Source organism: Setaria viridis, chromosome 8, assembly GCF_005286985.2.
Source record: "Setaria viridis chromosome 8, Setaria_viridis_v4.0, whole genome shotgun sequence".
In the NCBI taxonomy this organism is placed as follows: Eukaryota; Viridiplantae; Streptophyta; class Magnoliopsida; order Poales; family Poaceae; genus Setaria; species Setaria viridis.
In genome coordinates, this window is record NC_048270.2 from 9,357,275 (window position 1) to 9,381,960 (window position 24,686).

At 47.7% G+C, this 24,686-nt stretch overlaps 1 protein-coding gene across 3 annotated transcripts; it reads right to left on the reverse strand.

Annotated features, from left to right (window-relative positions):
- Positions 1-3,888: 3,888 nt before the first annotated feature.
- Positions 3,889-13,762, reverse strand: LOC117833142 (uncharacterized). Of its 3 annotated transcripts, none has more exons than XM_034712543.2 (20): positions 13,602-13,762; positions 11,997-12,098; positions 11,533-11,643; positions 11,400-11,456; positions 11,206-11,276; positions 10,798-10,897; positions 10,399-10,469; positions 10,198-10,298; positions 10,020-10,123; positions 9,867-9,920; positions 9,696-9,751; positions 9,560-9,598; positions 9,288-9,432; positions 8,267-8,448; positions 8,119-8,186; positions 7,628-7,700; positions 7,469-7,530; positions 6,474-7,392; positions 5,198-5,488; positions 3,889-4,337 (listed from the first exon to the last, which is right to left on the reverse strand). In XM_034712543.2, the coding sequence occupies exons 2-20, from the start codon at positions 12,072-12,074 to the stop codon at positions 4,064-4,066; spliced, it is 2,856 nt and encodes a 951-aa protein (XP_034568434.1). In that variant the 5' UTR covers positions 12,075-12,098; positions 13,602-13,762; the 3' UTR covers positions 3,889-4,063. The 3 variants fall into 3 exon arrangements, with proteins under 3 accessions (XP_034568434.1, XP_034568433.1, XP_034568439.1); XM_034712542.2 differs by having other exon boundaries at positions 9,288-9,435; XM_034712548.2 differs by lacking the exon at positions 3,889-4,337 and having other exon boundaries at positions 5,302-5,488; positions 6,515-7,392; positions 9,288-9,435.
- Between the last annotated feature and the right edge of the window lie 10,924 nt (positions 13,763-24,686).

Genomic DNA, 24,686 nt, shown 5'->3' on the forward strand with positions numbered 1-24,686 from the left:
GCTCGGTGATCTTGGGCCATCTCCGGGCGGTGTAGTATGTCTCGAGCAAGAGCAAGTTGCGCTTTAATGTTCCCAATCTGTTTTTGGCTCCATGACTGCAAAGCTCTAGTGAGTCGCTTTAGTTTGATCGATACTCTCTCAAGGGGACAGCAGCAATTCACATGCCCCTCCCATGACTGTTGTACCATCTCATGGAAATCCGGAAGTTTGGTCCAGAAACTCTCAAAGTGGAATCGTTTCTTCCCCAAAACTCCTTCTCTAAGGCCTAGCACCAAGGGGCAATGATCCGACATTCTGTAGCATGGCTTTGTAGCAGGGTCTCAGGGAAAATATCCTCCCAATCATTGGTACAGAGCACACGATCTAACTTGACCAGAGTAGGCGACTCTCTTTCGTTGGACCAGGTGTACCTTCTTCCAAGAAGTGGGATCTCTTTTAACTCTAAATCATTCACAAATCGACGGAATCTACCCATCATGGCACGGTTGACATTCTCATTATTCTTATCTTCTGAACAATATATCATGTTGAAATCACCGGCCAACATCCAAGGTCCGGGGCACCTTGCCCGGACTTCCCGAAGTTCATCAAGGAAGGCAACCTTGTCAGCATCACTTTGGGGGCCATAAACTCCAGTAAGCCACCAGGAAGGATCATCACCTCCCCCACTGAGTAAGACAGATACAGAATGGCGGTGAACGTGGTGATGGTCTACCACAAATGATCCTTCTCGCCAAGCAACCAAAATCCCTCCCCTTGTCTGTTGTGCAGGCAAGAACACGAACTGAGTGAAGTCTTGACCCAAAACAGATAAGACGTCTCTCTCAGATATATGTGCTAACTTGGTCTCCTGGATACAGACGACCACTGGCTTTGAATCATCCACGACCTTTCGGAGGTTATCACGCCTAGCCTTGTCATTGAGACCACGAACGTTCCAAATCAAGATGCTTGATCTATCCATTAAGACAGAGATTTTAATCATGACCGAAAAAACAAGGTCCATCAGTACAATGTGATAGTAACATCAGTAGCACGAGCATGTCCCTCAGGAGGTGCATCCCAGCCAAACAAGGCCGAAAGTGCAACCACATGGTCACGACATAGGAGGTGATCATATAGTTTGGCATACCGATCAAGGTCCTCATTAGAAATCCTGCCCTCGTCATCAGTTAGACCCAGTTTCCTGCAAGCAGTTGATGCCGATGCTTTGTCTGTTTCAGGGGGAAGTTTGGCAATGCGGCGGCTGCGTCGCGGCAGACTCATTGGATAGACGGTCCTCTTCCTTCTTTTCGCAATGGTCGGGACATGTACAAGCGAGTCCACTTTCTTAGTGACCCGATCAATGAACTCTGTAGCCGGAGATGGTGTTGATGGACCTTGCATCCTTCTTGGCCTCCTTGAGTAGACGATGAGGTTGTCAGGGAGAACCCTCGCGGGTGGAACGAAGCCCTGGCTGCATGGCTGGGCAATGCCCTGGTCCCCAGGCGAAGTCAAGTGCGTAGGGAAGGCTGGCACGGACTCAACTCCCAGGAGATCGGGTGACGCCAAGCCGGAGGGGAAGGTCGCCGTCTCAGGGATCTGTAAGGACGGCTCCACGTCGGGGGGAGCTAGTCGCGTAGTGGTTGCCGGAGCAGGAGACACAGACTCAGTAGGAGTTGAGTTATGAGCCGGGATCAAGTCGGACCCATCGCCTCCAGGTGAATCTTCAGTGGTGCTGAAACAATGTCCATCCCAAGATGCAGCTAGGCAGACAGGTTGAGTTGCTGTATCGGCAAGGTGGCCCTGAGGCAAAAATGGATCGTTGGCTTGCTCCATTCCTTGATTAAGTGGTGGGCGAACCGGATCAGCACCGGTCGTTGTGGAGTTAATGCGCTGGCAGGAACCCGAAGCGCCCGCCGCCGTAGTGACCTCGAGCGCAGGGGCCATCACACCCAGCGCGGTATCCAAGGTGACTCCTCGTTCGGTGTTGTTGTTGCACCCCGAGGTGGCTGGGCCCAACCGTGCGTGCACAGAGACGCGGTGGACCCCTGCCGTCGTCATCGATCCGCCTTCCGCCGCTGCCGTCGTAGGAGAAGCCGCCGACCGTCTTTGCCAGCGGCGGCAACGGTGACCTTTGTTAGCTTCAGGAGGGGGTGGGTTGGGTGGGTCCGCCGATGGGGAGCTGTCGAGAACTCTCACCGATATTTGCACGGGATAAGAAAGAGAACGCTGGATGTACTGCTCTCCCAAGCTCGGCACAGCAACTTCAGGAATTTCCATGTTGATTAATGGGGGAATGCGATCTGGATTGGAGCACCAGGCCGTGAGACGGAAAAACTCTCGTTGGGTGGCAGTCACTGGATGGACGTCGTGGAGAAGGCAGCAGTCATTGAGAAGCTGCGTCGCCGTCTCCGCGTCCCATGCGTGCGCTGGTATTCCTTTGAGTTGCACCTCCACGACTGCAGGTAGCGATGCCGCCGAGGACCTCATGATTCGCGACCATCGCGTAACATGCAGACGCCCGGGGGAACTGGGATAGGTCTTCCATCGTTGAGGATTCTTGAAGCCGTGATCTCATCTGGTGAAATCAAGAGAAAACTAGCGTGTCCCATGGGAAGCAAGGACAGCAGAGTTTCCTCGATCTCAAACCTCTGAGCCACAGTTGGCACAATCGCCCCAGTAAGAGCTCGTCCGTTTCTTACTGGTTCAAGTCTTGTTGAGGCCCGCCTGCGAAAAATCAGTAGCACACGTCCACCTGTTTCCTGCTGGTTCGAGTCTTGATGGAGTCCTTGCACATGGTTTTGGGCCTACCAAAATCAGCAGCACGATTCCTCCACGGCATGGAAATGAATTTTTTTTTTGACTATTTGTTAGCGTTAAAATCGGGCCAACACACGAACGCACTCGAACGTGCGACGCGTAGAAGGACTTCTTGTAGCTCCTCTGCGCAAGCCGGTCAGACCGGTACGGTAGGCCGGTCTCACTGGCGAGCCCGGCGAGGATCCAACGAGCGCCCGCCCGGGAGGAATCCCGTCGGGGCAGGCGCACCTTAGGTTGTTCTAGGCTCGACAAGCCAACTAGAACACCTCCTCATGCCATGGAGACAAGAGAAGAACAACACATAGGGTTAGAAAAGTTGGGTAAAGAGGTAGAACACCTCCTCGTGCCATGGAGACAAGAGAAGAACAACACATAGGGTTAGAAAAGTAGAGTAAAGAGGAAAAAAGGTAAAAGATAAAAGATAGATTTATTTGTGATTGATTGGACACTCTCAATCGGCCGTGACCCTTTATATTATAGGGTGGGGAGACCTTACCCCATTGGAGTCAAAACCCTAACAAATCCCGTGTAAATATGCAACTCCTAACTCGGACTACACAGACCAAACCAGTCTGACCGTCCCGAGAAATCAGTAAACCGATCTGACCGGTTTTCCTAGGTGCAAATCTTCCCGATGTCATAACTCTCTCATTCGAGTTCCAAATCGGACATTCTACATATGCATTTTGATCGAGTCGACAAAAGCTACAATACATAATAATATCTATGAACTAAAAAAAGTCAAAACGACCTACAATTTGGAACGGATGGAGTATTATCTATTTGCAAAACTAGTTGTCATGAGCTTACTCATAACTTATGCAATTAGACAGTTAGCTCATATTTTGTTCTCCTAATTAGCATCCAAACACACGGGATCCAAACGGGCCTTAACACCACACCAGCACTAATGCAGAATCACGCTTCTTGTACCCTACGCATGCTAGAAAATTATGCAAGCATAAGAGGCCTTACCATCGAACACAGCTTTCAACATCTTCTTACCTAGCAAACCCTGTCCATTTTTCCTTTCTGGTGTCAAACGACCACGCGAGATTGAATTTGGAAAAAGAACTCAACAAAATATTTACCATTATTGCCCTCTCGGTAGCCATATTCCATATATTTATCACCACCAATTATATACGAATGTTCCAGAGCAACAGCGACGATGTTCACAATCAACAATCACACCTACGAATGTTTGAATTGTTTGGACCTTCTATACTTTCAGGCATCTGGGGCTCTGACCTGTTTCAGATCAGGACCAAAACCTGTTTTGGATAATCTCATACACCACTCTAACGAAGCTCTTTGACGATTCATCTTCAGGCAACTGCAGGAGCTTCGCAATTCGTGTGTAAGAGATCTGGGTCTTGGGGAAAGAATCCTGGGCTATATCTGTCTGAGGAGTGTTGTGGAGCTTCGGGTTGGACAATGCCCACTGTATTGCCCATATGGCAAGCGGACGCATGTAGCACAGGGACCGGTACTCGTCGTCATTGTTCCAAGCTTCAGGAGTTTGGAATGAGTATCTGAGGAACTCAAATTGTCAGATTTAATTAATGACATAATTAAGGCTGCATGACATAATTCTATATCATCAAAATATTCTTTTCTGTGCTAAGTTATTAGTTTTTCACAACTTCCATTATACATCCAGTACATCAAAGTACAAAGTAAACTGCCATGTTTGTGAACATCTAGCAATAATATCAACTGTATATGTGAAGAATTTTTGAATAGTTCAAATCGATATGCATTGGTCCTTAGCAGTTATAGCATCAATGGGAAATAATTTATTAACAAGACAAACAACATTGAAGTGATTTGAGCAATTTGATGTCTTGGTTGTAAAGGAGTTCTACAACTAGGTTATACATATAGCAGAACTCATTATGGAAAAATACATGGTAACTCTTCTTCAAGTTATATAATTAGGAAGCACATGTTCATCAGAAGAAATTTATCATATGAGCACAAGTACCATTAATCAATTAACTTAGGTTCTGGTTCTAGAATATGGAGGATTCGTGAAGCAAAAGTACAAAACACGAATCAGCTTCCTAGAACTGAAATCTAGCAGCTATTCACATGAACCACTTCAGCATGTAGTCATCATCCTAGTTTATGTTTCAAGTAACAAGATTCATTGTTAATCTCTATCTTATAAGTGATTTCTCAGTTGAAGCATTAACATTACCTACATGGCTAGCTAAAAGAATAGAAGAGAAGTTGAAAAGACAGCAATTAGCAAGAATTGATAGTTTCCACCATTGTCATTAAATTTGTCTCAATGGTTTCACAAGTTCAGAATTTCTTTTAATCTCAGATAATTATGCCACATGCCGACATTCAAACACATAGCAAGGAAAACGCAAGTGTCAAAACTCACCCAAGTCCTTCTGGAGACCAGGCAGCATGATAGATCCCTTCAGCTGTCTTAAACCCCTGCTCTACCATGCCTTCTTGAATCATGGTCGCAGCTAGTGCATATGTCACACCTGGCCATATCTCCCTAGACTGCATTGCAGACATGTCCAGTGTGCCATCTGGCCACATCCCATTCATCGCTCCCCTTGTACCATCCTTAAACTTCATCACGTTGAAAGAATATATCTTTTCTAATGCACTTTGTGCCTTATCCTTGTCAACAATTGGGAAGAGACCACACGCTTTGGCGTACCTGGAAAAAGACAAACAACAAGTTCATTAAAGAATAGGGTAGGTCTAGCTGAACTGCTTTAGGCTGTTTGATTTAAAAACACCATGGAACCAACATTCACACTTCTGTGATGGAAAACCAGCATGGATGTATTAATGATAAGCACATATTTTGAGTTTATACCCACCATCTACCACTGAACCTGGAGCACCATTACTCAGATGCCAAACTGGTACATCATAAGTACTCTACTACTGTATGATTTATTCAACTTAAATATTTCTGTTTATTAACCCTTATGTACATGATAACCACTAAAAAAATATTTGGATGTGATGGCAAGAGCAGAACGTTTTAACCATAAACATTTCAAAAGATGCTACTAGCAATGATAAAAGGGAGTTGATTTTTCACATTGGTTTTACACTAACGCATAAGAGTAAGGAATGGAGCACAAAAATGCATCTCAGAAAATTGTGGGCAAAACCAAATAAGTGTTGTTTGTAGTCAGGTATCAATCTCAACACAACTGGGAAAGCACATCGTCATAACTCATGTTAATCCTAGAAGCCGACAAATGTTTACTTGTATGGTGATGGATGATTAAAATAAAATCTGGTAGCAGTTATATGTTGCATATAATAGAGTTACATGATGACATTAAACAAACATCAATGTCATATAATAGCAGTTTGTGCTATTTCAGTATATGAAATCTGCTACCGGATTTTGTGTTGCATACAATGCTGTCTTATATAATGTAGTGTTAATCCTAGAACCCAGTGTTAGAAGTAACTAACCAAATAAGTATTGCGTTGTCTGTAGTAAGTTATGCCATGTAATGTATAAAGGGAAAAATTTTCATCTATTTGTTTAACTAGAAATCATATCAAAACTCAAAAAGAATTAACAAAGCTTTTTTTTTCTTGAACACGCAGGAGAGCTGCGTATCATTATATTAAGAAGAAAAATCAAAGCTTGCAGTTAACAGATTCGCGATGTATACCACTGCCCAGCCAATTGATCTGCTTGGATAGATGTGCTCACTTTGTTGTCACCATCATCATAATTGAAGTAAGAACCATTCCATAACTTGCTATACACAGACTTGGCCTTCTCATATTTGTCCCAAAAAAGCTTTTCAGAAGCTTCGTCACCAACTTCCCGTGCCAAGGCTGATGCAGCCTGAAGAGCAGCCACCCAAAGACCACCGCAGTATGCACTTATACCAGCCATTGACCACACATCATATGTTTGATCTGGGAAATTCTCATTTTCAATCATCCCATCTTTATCCTTGTCAAATTGCTCCATATATGCCATTGCCATATAAACTGACGGCCAAACAGCTCGGGCAAAGGATTTATCCCCTGTGGCCACAACATCTCTATAAACTTGCAGCACAAACTTTGGATTCAAATCTTTCCATCGATCAGTATTATAGAGTGTATACGCATTCACTTTGAACCACGGGTCATATAACCCAAGATCATGAGGAACAGCACCGAGAACTTTTCTTGCAGCCCATTTCCCATCATGCAAGATCCTGAGCTTTTCAGGATCATGCATCATGACAGCAGCGGCAAAGTCTCTCTGAACGCTAATTTGAAGTTTTGGAAATAACATGACCAGTGAAAATGATGCATAAAAGTGGACATCATATGTGTTCCACATATAATACTCAATGCCCTCAAGGTACAGAAATTGCCCAATGTTCTCTTCGCCATGGAGCAAAGTTGTTCCTATAGCAGAATTCGATGCAATAGATGCATGCATCCTCTCAAGTATTGATGCCATTCGATGAAGAATGTCAGAAGCAGTATTATTCTGTTGGATCATCTCATTGACATCATCATCGTTTAACATGTCAAGAGAAAATTTTTTACCACCAATTGCTGTCAAGCTTTGAATTGGTGGCAATCCATCTGAAAAGGTGTATCTGTGTTAATTCTCAAGAAAGCTAGTTGACTTCAGCTAGAAAAGATGAAGAAATGTGCATACCTGTCCATATAGTTCCTCCAGCGTTAAGATAATATAGTTCATTGAATAGCGTAACTGGATACCTGTTGAAGATAGCTCAAGCAATAAATCAGTGCTTAGTAGACCCACATAATGTGTACTAGGATACTAGGTAGATAAATTATAGATGCTAGAACATACCATGCAGGAAACCTCTCGTCTTGCAAAATAGGATCCTGCCAGTCCTCAATCTGCCTCTCCCAGGTAGTATGTTCTAATAGTTATTAAGTACACAAATGAAGTCAGAAACAACTATAGGTATTCCAATCAGAAGGAATTCCCCATTGAACAGTTCAGTCTCACACCAGTAACAAAGGTACATGGAACCATATCCACAGGATAAAGCTCATTAAATGGTACTATCAGCTGCTAGTTAATAACAAAGCTTGAACAAGGATATGTTATTTTCATTCTTTTCAAATATTTTAAATCAAATATTTGGTACTATTCTGCAGTTATTAAGTAGAAGGTGAAAATAATTTGTCGCTAAGACCCTAAACCAGCCAGTCGTTACAATATTTCAGACCCATACTGACTTCATGCAACACTAGCCCCTTTTTATTCTACAGTGTAAACTCAAGAGCAAAAGCAGTATATTCAATAGAATGTTCTAGTGAGGAATTGGACCATACCAAGAATAGCATCATGAGCAAGGCTTGCTGCTGCATCAACATCTGTGCCATAAAACTTGGTGTAACGCCTGCAAAACATGGAATGTCGTTTCAGTTGCTTTACTCTTTTACTCATTTATTATGGAAAAAAAATTACTGCTGCTCTAACCTATGATATGTTTTCCCACTGGAGAACTTCACTTCAGGACAAGCCCATGCAAGTGAAAATGAAACATCCTGGGTTGCCTTGGGAGCAATCTTAAGAGAAGCGGCAATAGCTGCCCCTATTGATGATCCTGGCTTGGAGCACATTGAAGTTTTGATGGGATCAAGATGATCAAAAGATCCATGCTGCCATGATGGAAAGGAAGTTGTCAGCTACATACTACTATTATACTTTCTGGGGATCAAATTTGATCAATTCATAGAATATTTGAAATTAAATAGAAGCAATATATGGTGTGATAGACTAGACCTGAGCTAAACCTATTGCAGGGTATTTGACTTCACTTTAATCAGAGTGCAGACAAGCATAAAGCTAAATCTAAGATGAAATTTTCTGACTGGAAAATGAAATATCTTTGCATCAGAAATTTTGCATCCCAATTTTAGGTACAACTCATTAGTAAAGATTGCAATCTTTACAGTTGTGCACAGCATTAAGAAAACACCTATTCAACCTGTATACTGTCTGAGAAACAACTTCCAGGCTGTTCACATTGAGCTTCGTCCAAAACATGCAATATTCCATGATAGGCTGGTACAAACATTAATATTGAATATATGTGCTAACTGCTAAGTTTCAACATTTCCACTTTTCAGCAGTTTGGAATATTTGAGTTGTTTGGTCATTTAGATATTCTACAGAACAAGTGAGAAACTCAAATCTAGAAACTAGAAGGGCGCATACAATTTAAAACTCTGCTTCTACTTTGTCTCCTATGTGTTTGACAAAAAACGTGAAAAACTCAGAAATAGACGACTTTTGAAAGACTGACACAAGAATGCACTTCCTGATAACAAATCAATTCAACAAGGTAAGCTGCATGTGCAGCTCCATAGAGATGATCGCTTAACTAATGCAATAATGTTTCAGGAATGTAAAATTCATCGCACAAATGCGACTGGAGGCTTGTCGTTCTCTTTCCTTGCAATAGGAAATGTATAGGGTGCTTCCAGTTTCAACTAACCTCTTTCACAGAATTCCACATATCTTTTGCTGTGAATCCATCAGAGTTCCCAGATATTAGGAAGCAGGGACATTCAGAGATATGAATATCCTCTTTCTCCTGTGCAGCTATCGCGAAAGTTACAGGTGGTTGACCATCTGCTGTTCTGCTTTCAAGTACATGACATGAAATATATTTAGAAAATTGCTGATGGCCGAGTTTAGTTTATATCATTTTATTCCAACTCCTAGGAGACACCAGATATCTTAAGATAAATTCAAACTATTAGTTACCTGTGATGTAACAGTATGCCATGAACGCCATCCTTTTCTCTGTCATCCATTAGGATAGAAAAATATATAAACCCAAAAATTTATTCAAGAAAAGCTGGAAAATAAACTAAGCAATATCTACTTATGTTTTCTTTACATCATACTGGAGTTGGAATGGTATCCCGTGAGCTCAGATTTTCCACCAACAGAGTTCTGAGTAGGCAAATTGTGAACATTCAGAGAACAGAGAGGCAAATGTAAGTCTTCAGTAATCATAAAAGCTATTGAATTTTCTTCTAGGAAAACAGAAGTCATGATTGGAACTTACAGCCCATGTAAAAAGCAAAGTCACATCAGCAGCTGTATGTCCTGAATTAGTTACCTGAAATTTTTGGACATGGATATTAAGGTGGACAGCTACATAATAAAGTTGAGAACAAGTAAACAGTATACTGAAGGAATTTCATGAATGTAGTATTACTGTGAAAGTGAATACTGCAGCTGGATAGCTGCTCTGTTGATAATTGTGTGGAATAATTGGAGAAATCTGACGGCATACTATATTGAGCTCCGGATCAGGTTCTCCTAACAAGCAAAATCCAAAATCAGACAAAAGAATAGTATTTAACCAAAAGAGAATTCTGCAATTACTGTAATACCATCATATACTGTCCAGGCCCTAGGGTAAAGAGCATGATAAGTAGAGTGTTGTCCACTCATATTCCAGTCCCAGGATCCAATTCCTGAAATCTCACTTCCTCTGCATTTAAAAAGTTCTAAGGAATTTTTCTAGTACTCAAAAGAAATAAAAATGCTATTGTTATATTAAAAACCCATGGAGTACACATCAATGTACTTACTTTGGCAAATCTGGTTTCCCAGGATGCAACACTGTGGAATATTTTCGACCATCTTGGTGGGAAATGAAGGCCTAAAAGGGCAACAAATTGTACACAAGTATCAGGCAAGGCAAATCTTGTATTTAAAGGTATCTTATCAGCATTCTAATCAACTAACAATGGCTGAATCAAGCACATAAGAGTTTGAGAAAGCATCAATGCACACCCATTATTCATTAAATTACAGTTCTTTCCATTTCTTAAAGATTCAAATATATGATATACTTAAGGACTTATCTGGTGCATCAGCAGTACACGTGCAATGTATTAGAAAAGAGTATCTCAAATTCCAAGAATCATTAGATACAATTAGAAGACATTTAGCGGCCAAAAAAATAGTGAGGAAAACTAAAAACTTACAGAAAATTGATTAGCCAGTACAGGTTTGTCCTCACAAGTTCCTGGAAACAATTGCCAACGTTGGAAGTCACCTGTGTAGCTTCTTCCAATACTTCCTGCACTACAGTTCCAACAATCAGAAGATACATAAACTTCATTGAACAAATGGGAAAGATTTTTAGAGCAAGCACAAAAGATATTCTCCTGGTAAAGAAAGCAGAACTAGGTTGAGACTTTACAGGCTAGTACAGTGTTTATTTTACATAAGTGGATTTAGAGGATCTAGCAAGATCATTTGCAGTGTCAAGCAATATAGCACCCCCAAAGCTAGTGAAATATGTTTACGGGACAATGTTATCAAAATGTATGGTGAATGTACACCCAACATTTACAGAAAAAAACAAATTACTCAAAGGGAAGAAGGTATACCCAATGCCACCAAGTGGAACACCCTGACCGGATTTTGCAATTCGCTTTTTCATAGGATCAATAACAGAAACCTGTAGAAAACTAACAAAGCTAGCACTTAGATAGTATCCACATGAAATTTGAAGCATGTGGAATATATCAGTTTTCCACGTGATAATCTTCTATTCGAAAACATGTGAAATAATTAAACATACTCGTCCTTTTGAAGTTTCTTCAAGGATATGTCGACCAAGACGAAGACCAATACCAGCCTGAAATGATGAAATGAAGATTAAGTGGCGACTAGTAGAATGGAAGACTAGGATCTATGTAACATAGAAGAAGTACCAGCTGCCTTGTCTCTCTCCATGTAAGCCTGAATGATGGCAAATCATGTCTAACATGAGTTAGCTTGTGTTCCCAGGTCAACACTGGAAGTTGTCCAGGATACACCTTTTCCTAACATCAAAGAATACCCATTAGAACCTAAAATATAACGGAAGATATAAATAACTCAGGAATAGGGATGAATAGTAGTTATAGCTTTTTTTACAAGTGGTTGAAAGAATCATTCAAATTGTGAGTTAGTACCTTAATTTTAATGATATGGGTTAAATATCATACACAGTTGTATGCATAGATTGATCATCCATCAATACAAATAAAATTAAGCATCCTCTACTGACATGAAATGAAGATTCGATTTTTAATGAATAAAACAGTTGTGACTGATTAGAACATATAATTTTCACAAAATAAGAATAATGTGAAGTGGTAGCAGCTTTACATGAATATAGGAAGGAATAACTCACCTCATCACCATTCATATGAGCTGGGGGACAATTCCGAGACACCCCTTTTGGTTGCTCATCCGTGCCATTTTCTACCATGTTTCTTACTTTTTTGGGCTAGCCCTATGAAGAGATCAAAATTCATGTATGTAAATAATCTCAAGTGTATATAAATATTAACAAAAGTAGTTTACAAACAGTGGAATTTAAAAGTTGCAGAGCATGAAGATTTGCAGATATTTCAGGTGACACAAAAAGGCAAAAGGTGGAAATCTGCTATGAAAATGCATCAGCATGTTATGTTCAGGATAGAAACAAACTGCTGATGTTGGAATACCTCTCATATATCCAGGGTAATATGTGAAGCAACACTGAACAAATATAATGTCAAAAGGGCTATGCTTTGGTCAAATCGATAATTCTTCAAACTTTAGATCAAAGCACCTTGGTAGATTGATATCTCAGCTTCATCACAATTATTTTACTTTCAATCAGAGAAATACAATACTTTGGTACACACTGATGGAGTGAACATAGGCCAAATATTTTATTTGGTAGAAGCAAACAGAATTAAGGTGTGTTCTGAACCCTACGTAGATCAAGCAATTTTGAGGAAAAATAAATGATTTTACATTACAAAAACACGGAATCAAATTTCAGAAAGGTCATAAGGTGTGTTCTGAACCCTACGTAGATCAAGCAATTTTGTATAAAGACAATAGGCACTAGGCGCTAGGCAGTGTCCCATTCAGAAAAAAAAAAGTATTAATAATTGGAATCAACCAGAAATGTTGAGGAATGTTGAGGAATAACTATTGGCACAAAATCACAATTCACGATATTGCTTACGCCAGGTGAAGCCTCAGGGTTGAGTGTCAGACAATTGGATTAACATGGTTCACTTTTAGTTCCTACTCCCTCCGTCCCAAATTGTAGGTCGTTTTGGCTTTTCTAGGTGCACAGATGTTTGTATGCAAATATAGTGTAGGTCTATATGCACACAAACATCAACCTACAATTTGAAACGGATAGAGTATGTATTACTGTATCAGTATAAAAAAATCTACCATGTTCGTGCAGGAAACATTTGGACTTGATTGGTCGCAGAAATGAAAGAACAAAATAAACAGTCCATCCAAGCACGCAACGGCTTCCTACTAATACTAAAATTAAAGGTGGATCAAAAGGCTGGGAAGACGACTACAACATAACAGTCCCCAAGTTGGGCCGCTTCGCTTCAGTGGAAGCAGAACGGGAGTCGTGCGCGTACAACCACAACGGCGAGGTAAGAACAAAGCAGCCGCCGATCCAACGACACGCAAGGAAGAAGATGGGGCGACTAAAGACAGAGATCCCAGCGACAGGCCACGCGCACCAGTATGTTAGCAGACAACACATAAACGATCCCATGCGAAATTTCGGGGGTGGCAAAACACCGGTTCCCCGCCCAAATCCCATGGGCCGGAGGCGAAAAGCCATACCCCAGGAGAGGCGGGCACAATCCGTTTAGAAAATGCCGCGACGAACAGGAAGAGGAGGAAGGGGCGAATCTGTGGGTCAAACCGGATCCTGGATCGATCGGGGCGCGAATGCAGGATTGGAGGGAGCGGGAGGTGTTAATCTGACCTTCTCCTAGGGCGAATCCCCAACGAGCGAGCGAGCGATCGATCGATCGATCTTCTGAGCTCTCTTCGTCTGTGCGCGCTCCCGGCGGGACTCAGGCTGGGGGGGCCAGTGGAGACGAAAGAAAACGGAGCAGATGAAGGCCTGCTCTCGTGGGTCCCACGCAGAAGGAGTCGTCGCGCCGCACGTGTGAGGTGGAAAGGCGTTGCGTTAGATGTACCATGTCATATGCTCATACGTGGCGATCTGACGTGTTGCGATTAGGATTGCAAAATAAAACCGATCAAAAAGAAAAGATTATGTAGCCTGTTCGGCTCGACTTAGAGGGTGTTTGGATAGAAAAGATTATGTAGCCTGTTCGGCTCGACTTAGAGGGTGTTTGGATCGAGGTACTAAACTTTAGGAGGGTCACATCGGATGTTCGGACGCTAATTAGGACTAAACATGAGCTAATTATAAAACTAACTGCAGAACCCCTATACTAATTCACGAGATGAATCTATTAAGCCTAATTAATCCATCATTAGCAAATGGTTACTGTAGCACCACATTGTCAAATCATGGACTAATTAGGCTTAATAGATTCGTCTCGCGAATTAGACTCCATCTGTGTAATTAGTTTTGTAATTAGACTATATTTAATACTCCTAATTAGTATCCAAACATCCGATGTGACAGGTACTAAAGTTTAGGGGTGTATCCAAACACCCCCTTATGAGCCAGCTGAAAAGCTGAAACGATTGATTTGTTGTGAGAGAAAAACACTGTTCGGTGGCTGATAAGCTGGCTGATAAAGCTGAAGCGAACAAGCTGATGATTGATTAGTTAGATGATATAATGACGCGTGGTCAAGCACCGAGAGCGGGGATCCAGAGGGACACCTTTTAGAGATCCGGCCTAGGGTTAGTTCGTGCGCAGGGATTCGAGAGACGTTTAGGGGAGTTAGCGTATGATTTTGCTAAGAGAGTTTTTAGACAGGTTCATACCGCTTCGAAGTGTAATACCTTACATCCTGTGTGTTGTGTTGTACTAGAGTTGTCTCTCTTATTTGTCCAAGAGCTAGCCTTTTATAGGCCAGGCCTGAGGAGGGAGTGGTTGGGGCGAGCCTTGCATCCCAATCCATCCCTTTACATTGCGCATGTGAATGCGGCGGCCACCACCTTGCTACAGTTTTCCTGACGCGCCATCCACTTTCCCTGACACCTTCTTGCCTTGGTACGCACGGCGTCGGAGCACCCCATCGAAGTCCTATGTATGGTAATCACTATATTTTACCATTTTACTTTGGTAATTCTTGCTTCTCTCGGTCCAGACTCACCATCTTGGGATAGGGGTGATGAATCTGGCTCCCGGGATCCTTCCTGGGAGGCTTTCACCTCTTCCCGAGTCAGTGAGGTGGCCTCACCTCCTAGCAGAGTTCCTGGGAGGCTTCTGTAGCTTCTCGAGTCCGCGTAGTGGGCCCACCCTTCTAGCATAGGGTAGCCGTGAGCCAGGTGGGCGCTCTCGACAAAGGGCGGCGTCCACTGCCTGTTGGACGGGACAGGTGAGGCCGTCAGTCCACGAGGCATCCAGGCATGTCCCATCAACCATAACGATGATTTTTTACGGGGACGGGGCGCCTGTTGACAACCTACCTCGACTGTCGCTCCTTTCCTTCGCTAGGATGCGCCATTGCTTACTTAGCTTGGAAGCAAGCTTTCCCAGGTGGCTTCCCGGGAGGCCCTCTCGGTTGCATCCCGCTCCCTTTGCGTGGGCCTTCAATGGGTCCCATAATGTAGAGGTAGTATTTCCTGGGCCCTTCCTAAGCTTTGGATTTCTAGACCCATCTCCTTAATTGGGCTCTGCATGGTGGAGAGCTCTTCTTATAGGTGGGCCCTACTTGCAAGTGCCTTCTCGGGGTACCCCCGTTCCCCTGGCGCTGACAGCAGCCCTTGGCCCTGGGCTGGACCACCTCTCATTGCGCGTAGGGTCCAGAAGAAGGAAAGGGGTTGCCTCTCGTCGCTTCGTCTTCTCCTTGTGCGCAAAACGCTTGGGTTTCAGTTGGAATTTTCCTAGATTCCGGGCTCCCTTCTGCGCTCATTTTTCGACGGCCTTTTCTCGAAGTCGAAGCACCACGCCTGTTGCCTTATAAGGCCGCATGAGCTTTAGGGCTTCCTTCTCCACTTGTCATCTTCCTTGACTCCTCGCCTTGTCTTCCGCAATCCTTTCGCTTGCTCCTATGCTCACCGCCATGGCTAGGAGTGATCGCTCTAGCCACCGCACGCCTCCGTTGTCGCAGCGCGACCCTCAGGTTGCCCACCTCACGTGCTCCACGATTACGACTGTGGATGCCCTGGAGAGGGTCTGGGCGATACTGCCTCCGGTACGGCCAGATGGTAGCGCGACGATCCGCGGGGCGACGGAGTCGGCAACTCCTAACGAGCCAAGGGATGTGGTCATGTTCCTCCCCTTCTTCTTCTTCTGCAGGCTCATTCCCCCGTTCTCCACCTTCTTCCTCCGTGTGTTGGAGGAGTACCAGGTGCATCTAGTGCACCACACGCCCAACGCCGTCCTCACACTAGCCATCTTCACCCATCTGTGCGACATGTTCGTCGGTGTGTGGCCTTCCATCGAGCTCTTCCGCCACTTCTTCTACCTCCAATGTCCACACCGGCCGGCAGCGCTCCTCGTGTGGTGGGGGCGTGCTTCTTCAAGCTCCGAGCCACGCACGATGGGGAGTACATCACCATGATCCTCCGCGACAAGTGGGAGGATTGGAAGTGGCGGTGGCTGCACATGAACGTCATCATGCCCCACCAGTGCCTCTGCCTCCCGGCCTCTCCTCCGATCATCGTCGCCAACATCTGGTCTGCCCTGCTGGTCCTTGGAAAAAGATGGTAGCCAGTGCTGGACCGGATTGTTTAGCTGCGATAGGCTGGGCTTACATCAACCATGGTGGTGGTGGACTTCCTCCACTGCCGTCTCGCCCCTCTACGCGCGCGGGTCTGCCTGGCGTGGTTCTACACCAGTGTCGACGACATGACCCGCACACAGCGGCGGGTGGGCACGAACCTCACCGAGGTGGAGATTTTGGAGCTGTTGGTGCTGATCGAGGAAGTGTGGGATCCGGTGACGGGGATCCTATCGGGGGGTGTCGTGCCCTTGTGTGAGGACCAGGGGCGCCATGCTTTCCTCGCGACACTTCCGAAGACCGACACGCGCAGATTCGATGTGCTTCGCGCGCGCCCTTCCGGAAGCATCCACATCGAGGGGGGAGCGAGCGGGTCATCATGGGCGGTGGCTCCTAGAGGGGAGGGGAAGCGTCGGCGGCCCCGTTCCCCAGTCCCGACAAGTTCTTCCTCATCGTCATCGTTGCCACCACTCTCTCCTCTGCAAGCTCTGCCTGCCCTGGGGTAAAGGACGTCATCTACGATGGTGGGTAGACCAGCAGGTGCGTCCACCAGCCATCCTCCCCTCCCAGGGCAGGGAAGACTATGACGGCCTTGGCATCTCGGTGGATCTACATGAGGCCCAGACGCAGGTTTGACCTTCGCATCCTTTCCCCCTTTTTTGATGTGATCTTTCTCCAGGAGCACAAGTGGTTCGCTGGGGCAAGCTCCTCCTAGTGAGGCCGGCAGTAGGGCACCATTGTCTTCGCCTCCCGGCGGATCTCTCCCATGGAGGGTCTTCCTCTCGCCGGACCGCAGTCCTCTGCAGGTGGGGCCCCTACGACCGTGGATGACTATGGCAGGCCCCACCAGCCTTCACCTTGTCCGCGTGTCGCAAGCTTGTTGGGTCTCGTGGTTCCTGCTGGCGGGGCCCCGGACACCACCGAACATGCGAACGGATCCACCCCTGCTTCTGTCCCGCCCCTCGCCTCAGGTGGAGGTGATGCCGGAGTGGAGGCGGCGGCCATGAGGGCCCCCAACATTCTGATAATGGTGGCCCCGGTGGTGGTGGCCCCGGTGGTGGTGACGACCGCTGACCCGACTGTTGTGGTAGCGGTGGTAGGGGACCCAACACTGATGGAGCTGGCTGGCGTGGCTACGGCCTCGACAGGAGTGTCGTCTGCCCCAGATGCCGGCAGCGAAGAAGATGCGGCTGCCATCCTGCCCAGGGTGTGACGCGCCTTGGAGGCGGCCCTTGAGAACATCCAGCGAGTATTGGCGGGTCTTGGTGGGGCGCCCTCTGAGGAGCATGCGTGGGCGCTTTAGGAACGTGAGCAGGAGCTGCTCTTTTAGGTGTTCGCTCTCGCTCGCCGCGAGGAATAGGCCCTTCTCTGGGAGGCAGACCTAGCTGCGCGCGAAGAGGCGGATGCCACGTGTGAGCGGCTCCTCAACTCGTCGGAGGCGGCGGTGCTAGCCCACGAGCTCGAGCTACTGAAGCACTTTGACCAACTTCAGTGCCGGGAGGAGGAACATTGCCAGGCGGTGGAAGCTGCCTGTGCGGCCACCCTGGAGTGGGAGGAGCAGCCGGCTCATCGGGCCGACGAGCTTGACATCCTTGCGTGAAGCATGGAGCCCCGCGTGCAATCGTTGGACCACTGTGAATGCGAGATGGCCCAGTAGGCGGCTGAGGCCGCTGCCATGCATGAGCAAGTAGTAGCGGTGCGGGCAGAGGCCAACGTGGCGGTCCAAGCAGAGCGCCTGACGTCGGCCGCTAGAATCCGTGCCATCAAGGATGCCATCAATGCCCAGCTCCTCGATGCCTAGCGGTAGGTCAGGGAGGCCGAGAGCGCCTGGGAGGTGGCCTTGAAACACGCAACGGAGGCTGAGGCAAAGGTCACCAGCGTGCTCTCCCTTTCACACAGCTTCCCGGAGGAGCTCCAGCGCCTCTGGTCTTCCTATCAGGAGGCCACCGAGGGTTTCCGCGCCATCAACCTTTGCCTTTGCGACGTACTCTCGGACGGAGGTCAGGATTGGTTCCCTTTGCCTAGCTTGTTGGTTGACCGTGGACCGGAACATCTTCTTCCCGCCTTCACCGGGCTGGCGGAGCACCTGGTGGTGTTTCGATAAGCTGTGGATGCGGCCGCGCTGCAAGGGGCGTGCGACCTGACGTAGGGCGTTGCGGAGCACATCCTCGCATGCCTGAAGACTCAGCTACCCAATCTGCCTGTGGAGGCATTGCGTGACGGCCTGACTGCTGAGGAGGAAGAGGTAACACGTGCCACCGTCCGCGACTTGGCCGCTGAGATGGTGGGCCATTTCGCTCCGACTCCTGATGATGAGTGGGCGACGGCGAGGAAGGCGAAGATCCAGATGATGCTCCTGCAACTTCCGTGGGCGGGACTTCCGATGGCTCGTCAGTGGTTGCCGCACGCCAGCAGCCCCCAGCAGGCCCGTCGTCCTCTTAGTTTTATTTATTTGTCTTGTCCTTCTTTAGTGTTGGCCTTGCCTGAGTGTGGCACCTGAACTTTTGGGGTACTGTGTTGTGCCTCCCAATTTTGTAATAAATCAGACATCTACTTTTGGCTTCCAGATTTAGCTTTTGTTCCTTCATTCAGATTTTGCCTTTCCTTTGTCCCTGTGGGGAACTTCCTGGCTATGTGGCGGTTCCTAATGGCCCCACGCTAGCACATCCTGTCGAGGATGCACACGTGTTGCGCCAACCTTGCTTGCATTGCTTGCTACGGTTTTTGTGTCGCAAGCAGAAGCACCACCCTGTTGGCTCCGCCTTGCACTCCTTTTGAGGGGGAGTGGCACCTGGCGACCTTATGTCAGAGCGGCCTTCGGTCCGTCGGTCCATGCGCTGCTCTTGGGCAAACGATTGCCTCATGAACAGGGCGGACTTATCAGGTAGCGTGGCTTCCCCCATCTATAAATAGCTGCTAGGGTTGCCCTTCTTGCTATCCACCATAGCCATGGAGCTCATAGTTCATCAAGTTCTTCTTGGGGTATCTGGTGGTTTTGCCCCTAGACCTCATCTTTCTCACACCGCCTCACCTGGTGAGGAAACCGAAAGGGAGGCTGCTGCGATGTGCAGCCCCCCTTAGCATAGGAGAGTTGAGTTGAAGGGGCGTCACGACCCCGGGGAGTCATAGTGCTCTAGGAGCAGAGGCGAAGGAGCGGCAGATTACCGACGAGCAGGGGTGTGGTGTGCAGACCCTCAGGTCTGTATACCCTCCAACCCAGCATAGTAGAGTTGAGTTGAAAGGAGGGGAGGTATGTGGCTGGGTAACCTCACGGGTGGCCCTCCCTGGATCCATCGCAGGGTTGCCTATGGGTTCTGTTGCCCCTGGGGCAACTCCCATGCTGCCTCACTAACGAGGTAGGCCACCCAGAAGGGTGCAGAAGCCGACAAAGGCCGCCACCCGCGACCGCGATGAGACAGTCCCGGAAGTAGGTGCGGTACGCATCCATCGACGCCTACCTCTCGGCCGCCTCGTTATTGAGGAAGGCCTCCTAGCTGGATGCCCAGCCAGAGCTACGTGGGCAACCTCCCATAGGAACCCTTTCTAGGGCTCCTGTGGATGTTGCTGCTCCAATGTGAGCTGGCTCGGCACTTCCCTGGGTTTGCCTAACAGCAAGGGCACATCTGACAGGACTGCTCTACTGCTTTGCTAGCTTGACATCCTCCTTCTCTGGGAGGCCACTGAGCCGGTCCTGAGATGGAATTGGGGGATGCTTGCGGGGCCTCTGCTAGGCAGATCTTCAAGAATAGCCCTGCACTGCAGCCCCCGGCCTCCTCTTGGACTGCAGCGATGCATGTCCTTGAGCGGTGCTCCGCGCTCATGGACTTCCCCATCTCCATAGCGCGGAACCTCACGTTCCTGCACCGCGGAGCTCCCTTCATCCTTGTAGAACTTTTTCTTTTAGGTCGTGATGGCCGTGTACTTTCTAGTGTAATGCTCAAAAGAAGTTTCTCTTTTTAGAGTACTTGGCTCTCTTTTCGTGTTGTGAAAAGTTTGCCATGCAGGAAACATGAAATAAAGGGTGTTTGTTTTAGTTTCTTCCCGGGAAGGTGCCACTTTGTGACGACCGACCCCAAATCTTTCGAGTTAATCTTAATCCGAGTCCCTAACCCCGCTGACTCAGCTTCGCCGAGTTTAAGTGCTCAACCTCCAGTTCCGGTCCCGACCCCTGAGAACCCGACCCCTCTCCATCGGCTCCCAGCTCCGACCCCTACAGACCCCCAACCCACCCCGTCGGTCCCTTCTGAGTTCCCCAAGGCAGTGCCCTTCTCAATCTTGAGTAGAGGACAAACCGAGACTGACCGGTGGACCCGCAAATCTTTTCCCAGATCCCCCGAGACAGACGCACTCGAGCGGCCTGCACTCCTTCAGAGCTTCTCCGCCGCGTGGCTCAACTCCTCCGACCCCCGCCGCTCCGCCCCGTCGCCGGCTGCGACCGAATGGATTCCCGCGCCCTCTTCCCCAATCGCAGCGGAAGCCCCTCTGCAACCCTTTCTGCAGCGCCTCGCAGCTCGCGCCCATCATCACCTCGCCGGACCCCCAGCTGCAAGGCCCGATGCCTCCCGGCTTTTCCGCCGCCTCTCCCCAGTCGCGCCGCCCTAGATACACTACGCGACGATTCCTCCTTCGCCAACCCCGACCTCGGCCGCGACAGCTCCTTTTCCGCCTTACCAGAGCTGCGCCCCGACAGACCGCTGCTTCGCGCTCGCCCGCGCAGCCGCAGCCCGCCTGTCTTATCGCCTGTGCAACCTCGCTTCTAGCGCCGTTCCCCCTGTCACACCCCTCAATCCGCCGCACGACGATGCCCGCCTCCGCCAAATCGCAACCACCGGCAAAATCGCGCCTGCGCCGCCCTGTCTCCGGTGCCCAATGGCCGAAGGTGTCATCCCCGAAGTCTTGCTCCGCCGCCCATCGTTGCTCAATCGCCGCCATGGCAGTGCACTCCCTCTTTTCTTCTCGGTCTTCGTGCTGCTCCAACCCTCTCTCTTCCGCGCAGCTATAAAAGGGAATGCCAGAGTCCCACCGGAGTCCCCTTCGCCATCGCTGCCTTACCGCCGTTCCTCTGTTTCGTGCTCAAGCGCTGCCACCTAAGTTCCTGAGGAACTCTCCTCTCCGCTCAACACCCGCTTTTCCCAATCCACCCAGTCGCTTGCTCCTCCGCGCTGTGCTAGAGCTTGCTTGTTGTCCACAAGAAGCACCGCCGCCGCCGGAGCACCGCCGGACATCGCCGCTGCCCAAGTCTTAGTGCTTCAGTCCTTCCGCCCAAGTCTGCTCCTTCCCGACCCCAAACTTCACCTATAAACCAAAGGTAAGTTACCGACCCCTGTTCCACCTCGCCCGACCCTGTCTGTCCGCCCGACCCCCGTTCCGCCTCACCCGACCCTGTCTGTCCGCCCGACCCTTTTTCCGCCTCGCCCGACCCTGTCTGTTCGCCCGACCCTTTTTCCACCTCGCCCGACCCTGTCTGTTCGTCCGACCCCTTTCTCCGTCTCGTCCGACCCTGTCTGTTTCGCCGACCCTTTTCCACCTCGCCCGAGGACTCGGTTGTATCCTTTTCCTTGACCCGAGGGGTATATGTGTATAAATCAGGGACTTCTCTGCGCTAAGTCTGAGGACCCCCAGCACATCTATTCCTCTAGTCTAAGGGTCAGATCATAAGTTTCTTTCCATCCGACCCTTTTATCTTGCTCTCCACCAACCCAAGTACACTTCCCCACCTTTTCTGTAGCTTTGCTACCAGTGTCCGAGCTTTAACTTGCAAGTGTTGCTGTTGAAATAACCGCCTAAGTGCTAACTCCTGCTTTGTGTTCGTGTAGAGCTGCATCTCGCTGACGGCGTCTACGAGCTGTACCCGGTGCCAGAAGACGGAGCTGTAGCTGAGCTACCTCTTCCAGAAGCCGAAGCCGCCCCAGCAGAAGACCAGTTCCCTTCCTCCTCGCTTGAAGGCAAGCCCCGGAGCATGAACCCCAGTTTCCCAAACTTGCGCATGCCTTCTTCATCATGTTTGTGCCTTTACGTATAGGAGTCGTTTGCAACCGTAGATGCATGGCATAGTTCCTTGATCTGAACACTAGTTGTTGGACCGAGTAGTTGCTATGCTTAAATAGGAAACGGTAAAAGTCGAGTGATTTCCTGTCACTCGCGAGTTATAGGAGTTGGTTGTTTCTCCTTCTATTACAACTATAAGGACCATGGACGGGGCAGGGTTCTGGTTAACTTTTGGTGGTCGGCTGATCGCCCCGTATGTCTATGGAATCTGTTAAGGCCCGATAGTGGTGGTGTTCGTGATCAAGTGTTTGAAAGTACTAACCTCATACTCAGTATGGTATGGGGAAGCCTAGTACCGGATTGAACCTAGACGTGAGCGGTCGCCCCATTGTCCTTGGAATGGAGTTTCCCTTCGACCGCACGTGGTTGCAAGTGTGGTCACAGAACACCAGAGGCTGGGTCTGTGGAACCTTGCACCAAAGGAAATGGGCCCGACACGGGTTAGGGAATTGATGAACGCCGACATAGGAAGCGACCCTTGGTGGTGCGCGGATGTCATGAGGTTAGGTTCACCATGCATGGTTAAAGAACTCGAATCGATTCGTCTGCCTCTCACAATTTGAGACTGCTTGATCTCTATGCTACACTGAGTAATAAAGGAATCTGATGATGACATGGTCTTGATGATGTTTATATACCTTTGGTTGGATCTTTGTTGCTTAGAGTAAGTTGCCAACTTAGACCGGTTAATGAACCTAGAATCTGAGCTAAAACTTTGAAAATAAGGATCTACTTAGTGCTTTTCGCAAGCAAACCCCTCAGCCAAAGAGCCTTGCATGTCTAGAAGTGGTGGAGTAGTTTTACTCCCAGTCGGTTAAGTCTTGTTGAGCTTAGTAGATCAGCCTTGTTTGTGGCTTTGTTTTTAGGTGAAGTCGCCGCTCCTGAGCTTGTCCCTGTTGGCACTTGGCCGCCCCAGCTCCCTCCGGGTTGGACGGTTGAGTGGGATCCCTCCTCGGACGGCGAGGAAAGGGATCACTGATGTCTTGGCTGGCCTCACCAAGGACGTCCAACCCCTACGTTTAGCTTCCGCTTATTTTTTTACCTTCTGTTGTTTTCTTCAGAACTTATTAAACTCTGATTTTTACCAAGTGTGTAACAACTTGTAATCTTCTGTTGGACTTGTTGTATTCTCTGGAACCACTCACCTTCGTGTAGGTTTTGCTAAACTCGGTCCTGTCGAAGTGGTTAAATCGGATGAAATCCGACGGCATCTTGAGTTAGCACGATTAAGGCATGAGTATCGCATCTAAAGCGACTTAACTATGCTTTAGTTGAGTTAATCCGAGGTGGTTCTGCCACACACTTCTTGTAATTATGCTTGTGACGATAGACAGGATAGTGGATGATGTCGGTGTTTAGACCTGGCAACCTACCGAGGGGGTATTTGAGGTACTATTTTATGCATGAGGCTTGCCGAGATCAATAACTCGAAGGTGACCTCGAACACACGATTTAGACAGGTTCGGGCCGCTTATGTCACATAATACCCTACGTCCTGTGTGTTAGTGGTGTTGTATTGATTGAACTTGTTTGGAGGGGGTCCCTGCCTCGCCTTATATTGCTAGGGGCAGGGTTATAGGTCAGTTGTTTACAAGAATACTACTTAGATTTTACTAGTGAGTCCTACTCTAATTGCTACGAGTAGTTTTCTACTCCTCGACTAGTTCTTGTCCTCCACGTAGACTACGCCGTCTTGCACTGTAGTCTCCATGTCTGACACGTCTCAGTGTACAGCCCCGTATCTAGGACTGTCCAAACCTTCTGGTGGGCCCATAGATGTAAGAACGACAAACCCCCGAGTACTTTTTAGTCAAATGTAGTAGTCTCGAGTACTTCTATAAACGTCTCCGACTAGCTTGTGGTGCCCTTTGAGTACTCCATTGGATTGAGTCTTCGAATGTACACGAGTACTGCCATGCGGCTAGAAGGTGCTCAAGTCTCATTTAACTTGGTCTTCAATCTTCAATCTTGAATCTTATATGGATGTGTGATGAAAATTGCACTCCATATGGAGTAGCCCCCGAGCATTAGGTTGAATCGAAGAATTAGGCTGAGGGTCAATCTTGTAATTTCACATCTCTTTTACCTTAAAACACAAAGAAAAAACTTTTTTAGTCGATGGGCACGTGGCACACAGCCCTCGAGCCGTT

Excerpts from the sequence above, each read along its gene's own strand:
- LOC117833142 (XM_034712542.2), bottom strand. The coding sequence starts at position 12,074 with ATGGTAGAAAATGGCACGGATGAGCAACCAAAAGGGGTGTCTCGGAAT. Across the intron at positions 10,470-10,797 it reads TACTGGCTAATCAATTTTCT|GCCTTCATTTCCCACCAAGA; the intron begins GTAAGTTTTTAG and ends TTGCCCTTTTAG. Across the intron at positions 7,393-7,468 it reads TGGAGGAACTATATGGACAG|ATGGATTGCCACCAATTCAA; the intron begins GTATGCACATTT and ends ACACCTTTTCAG.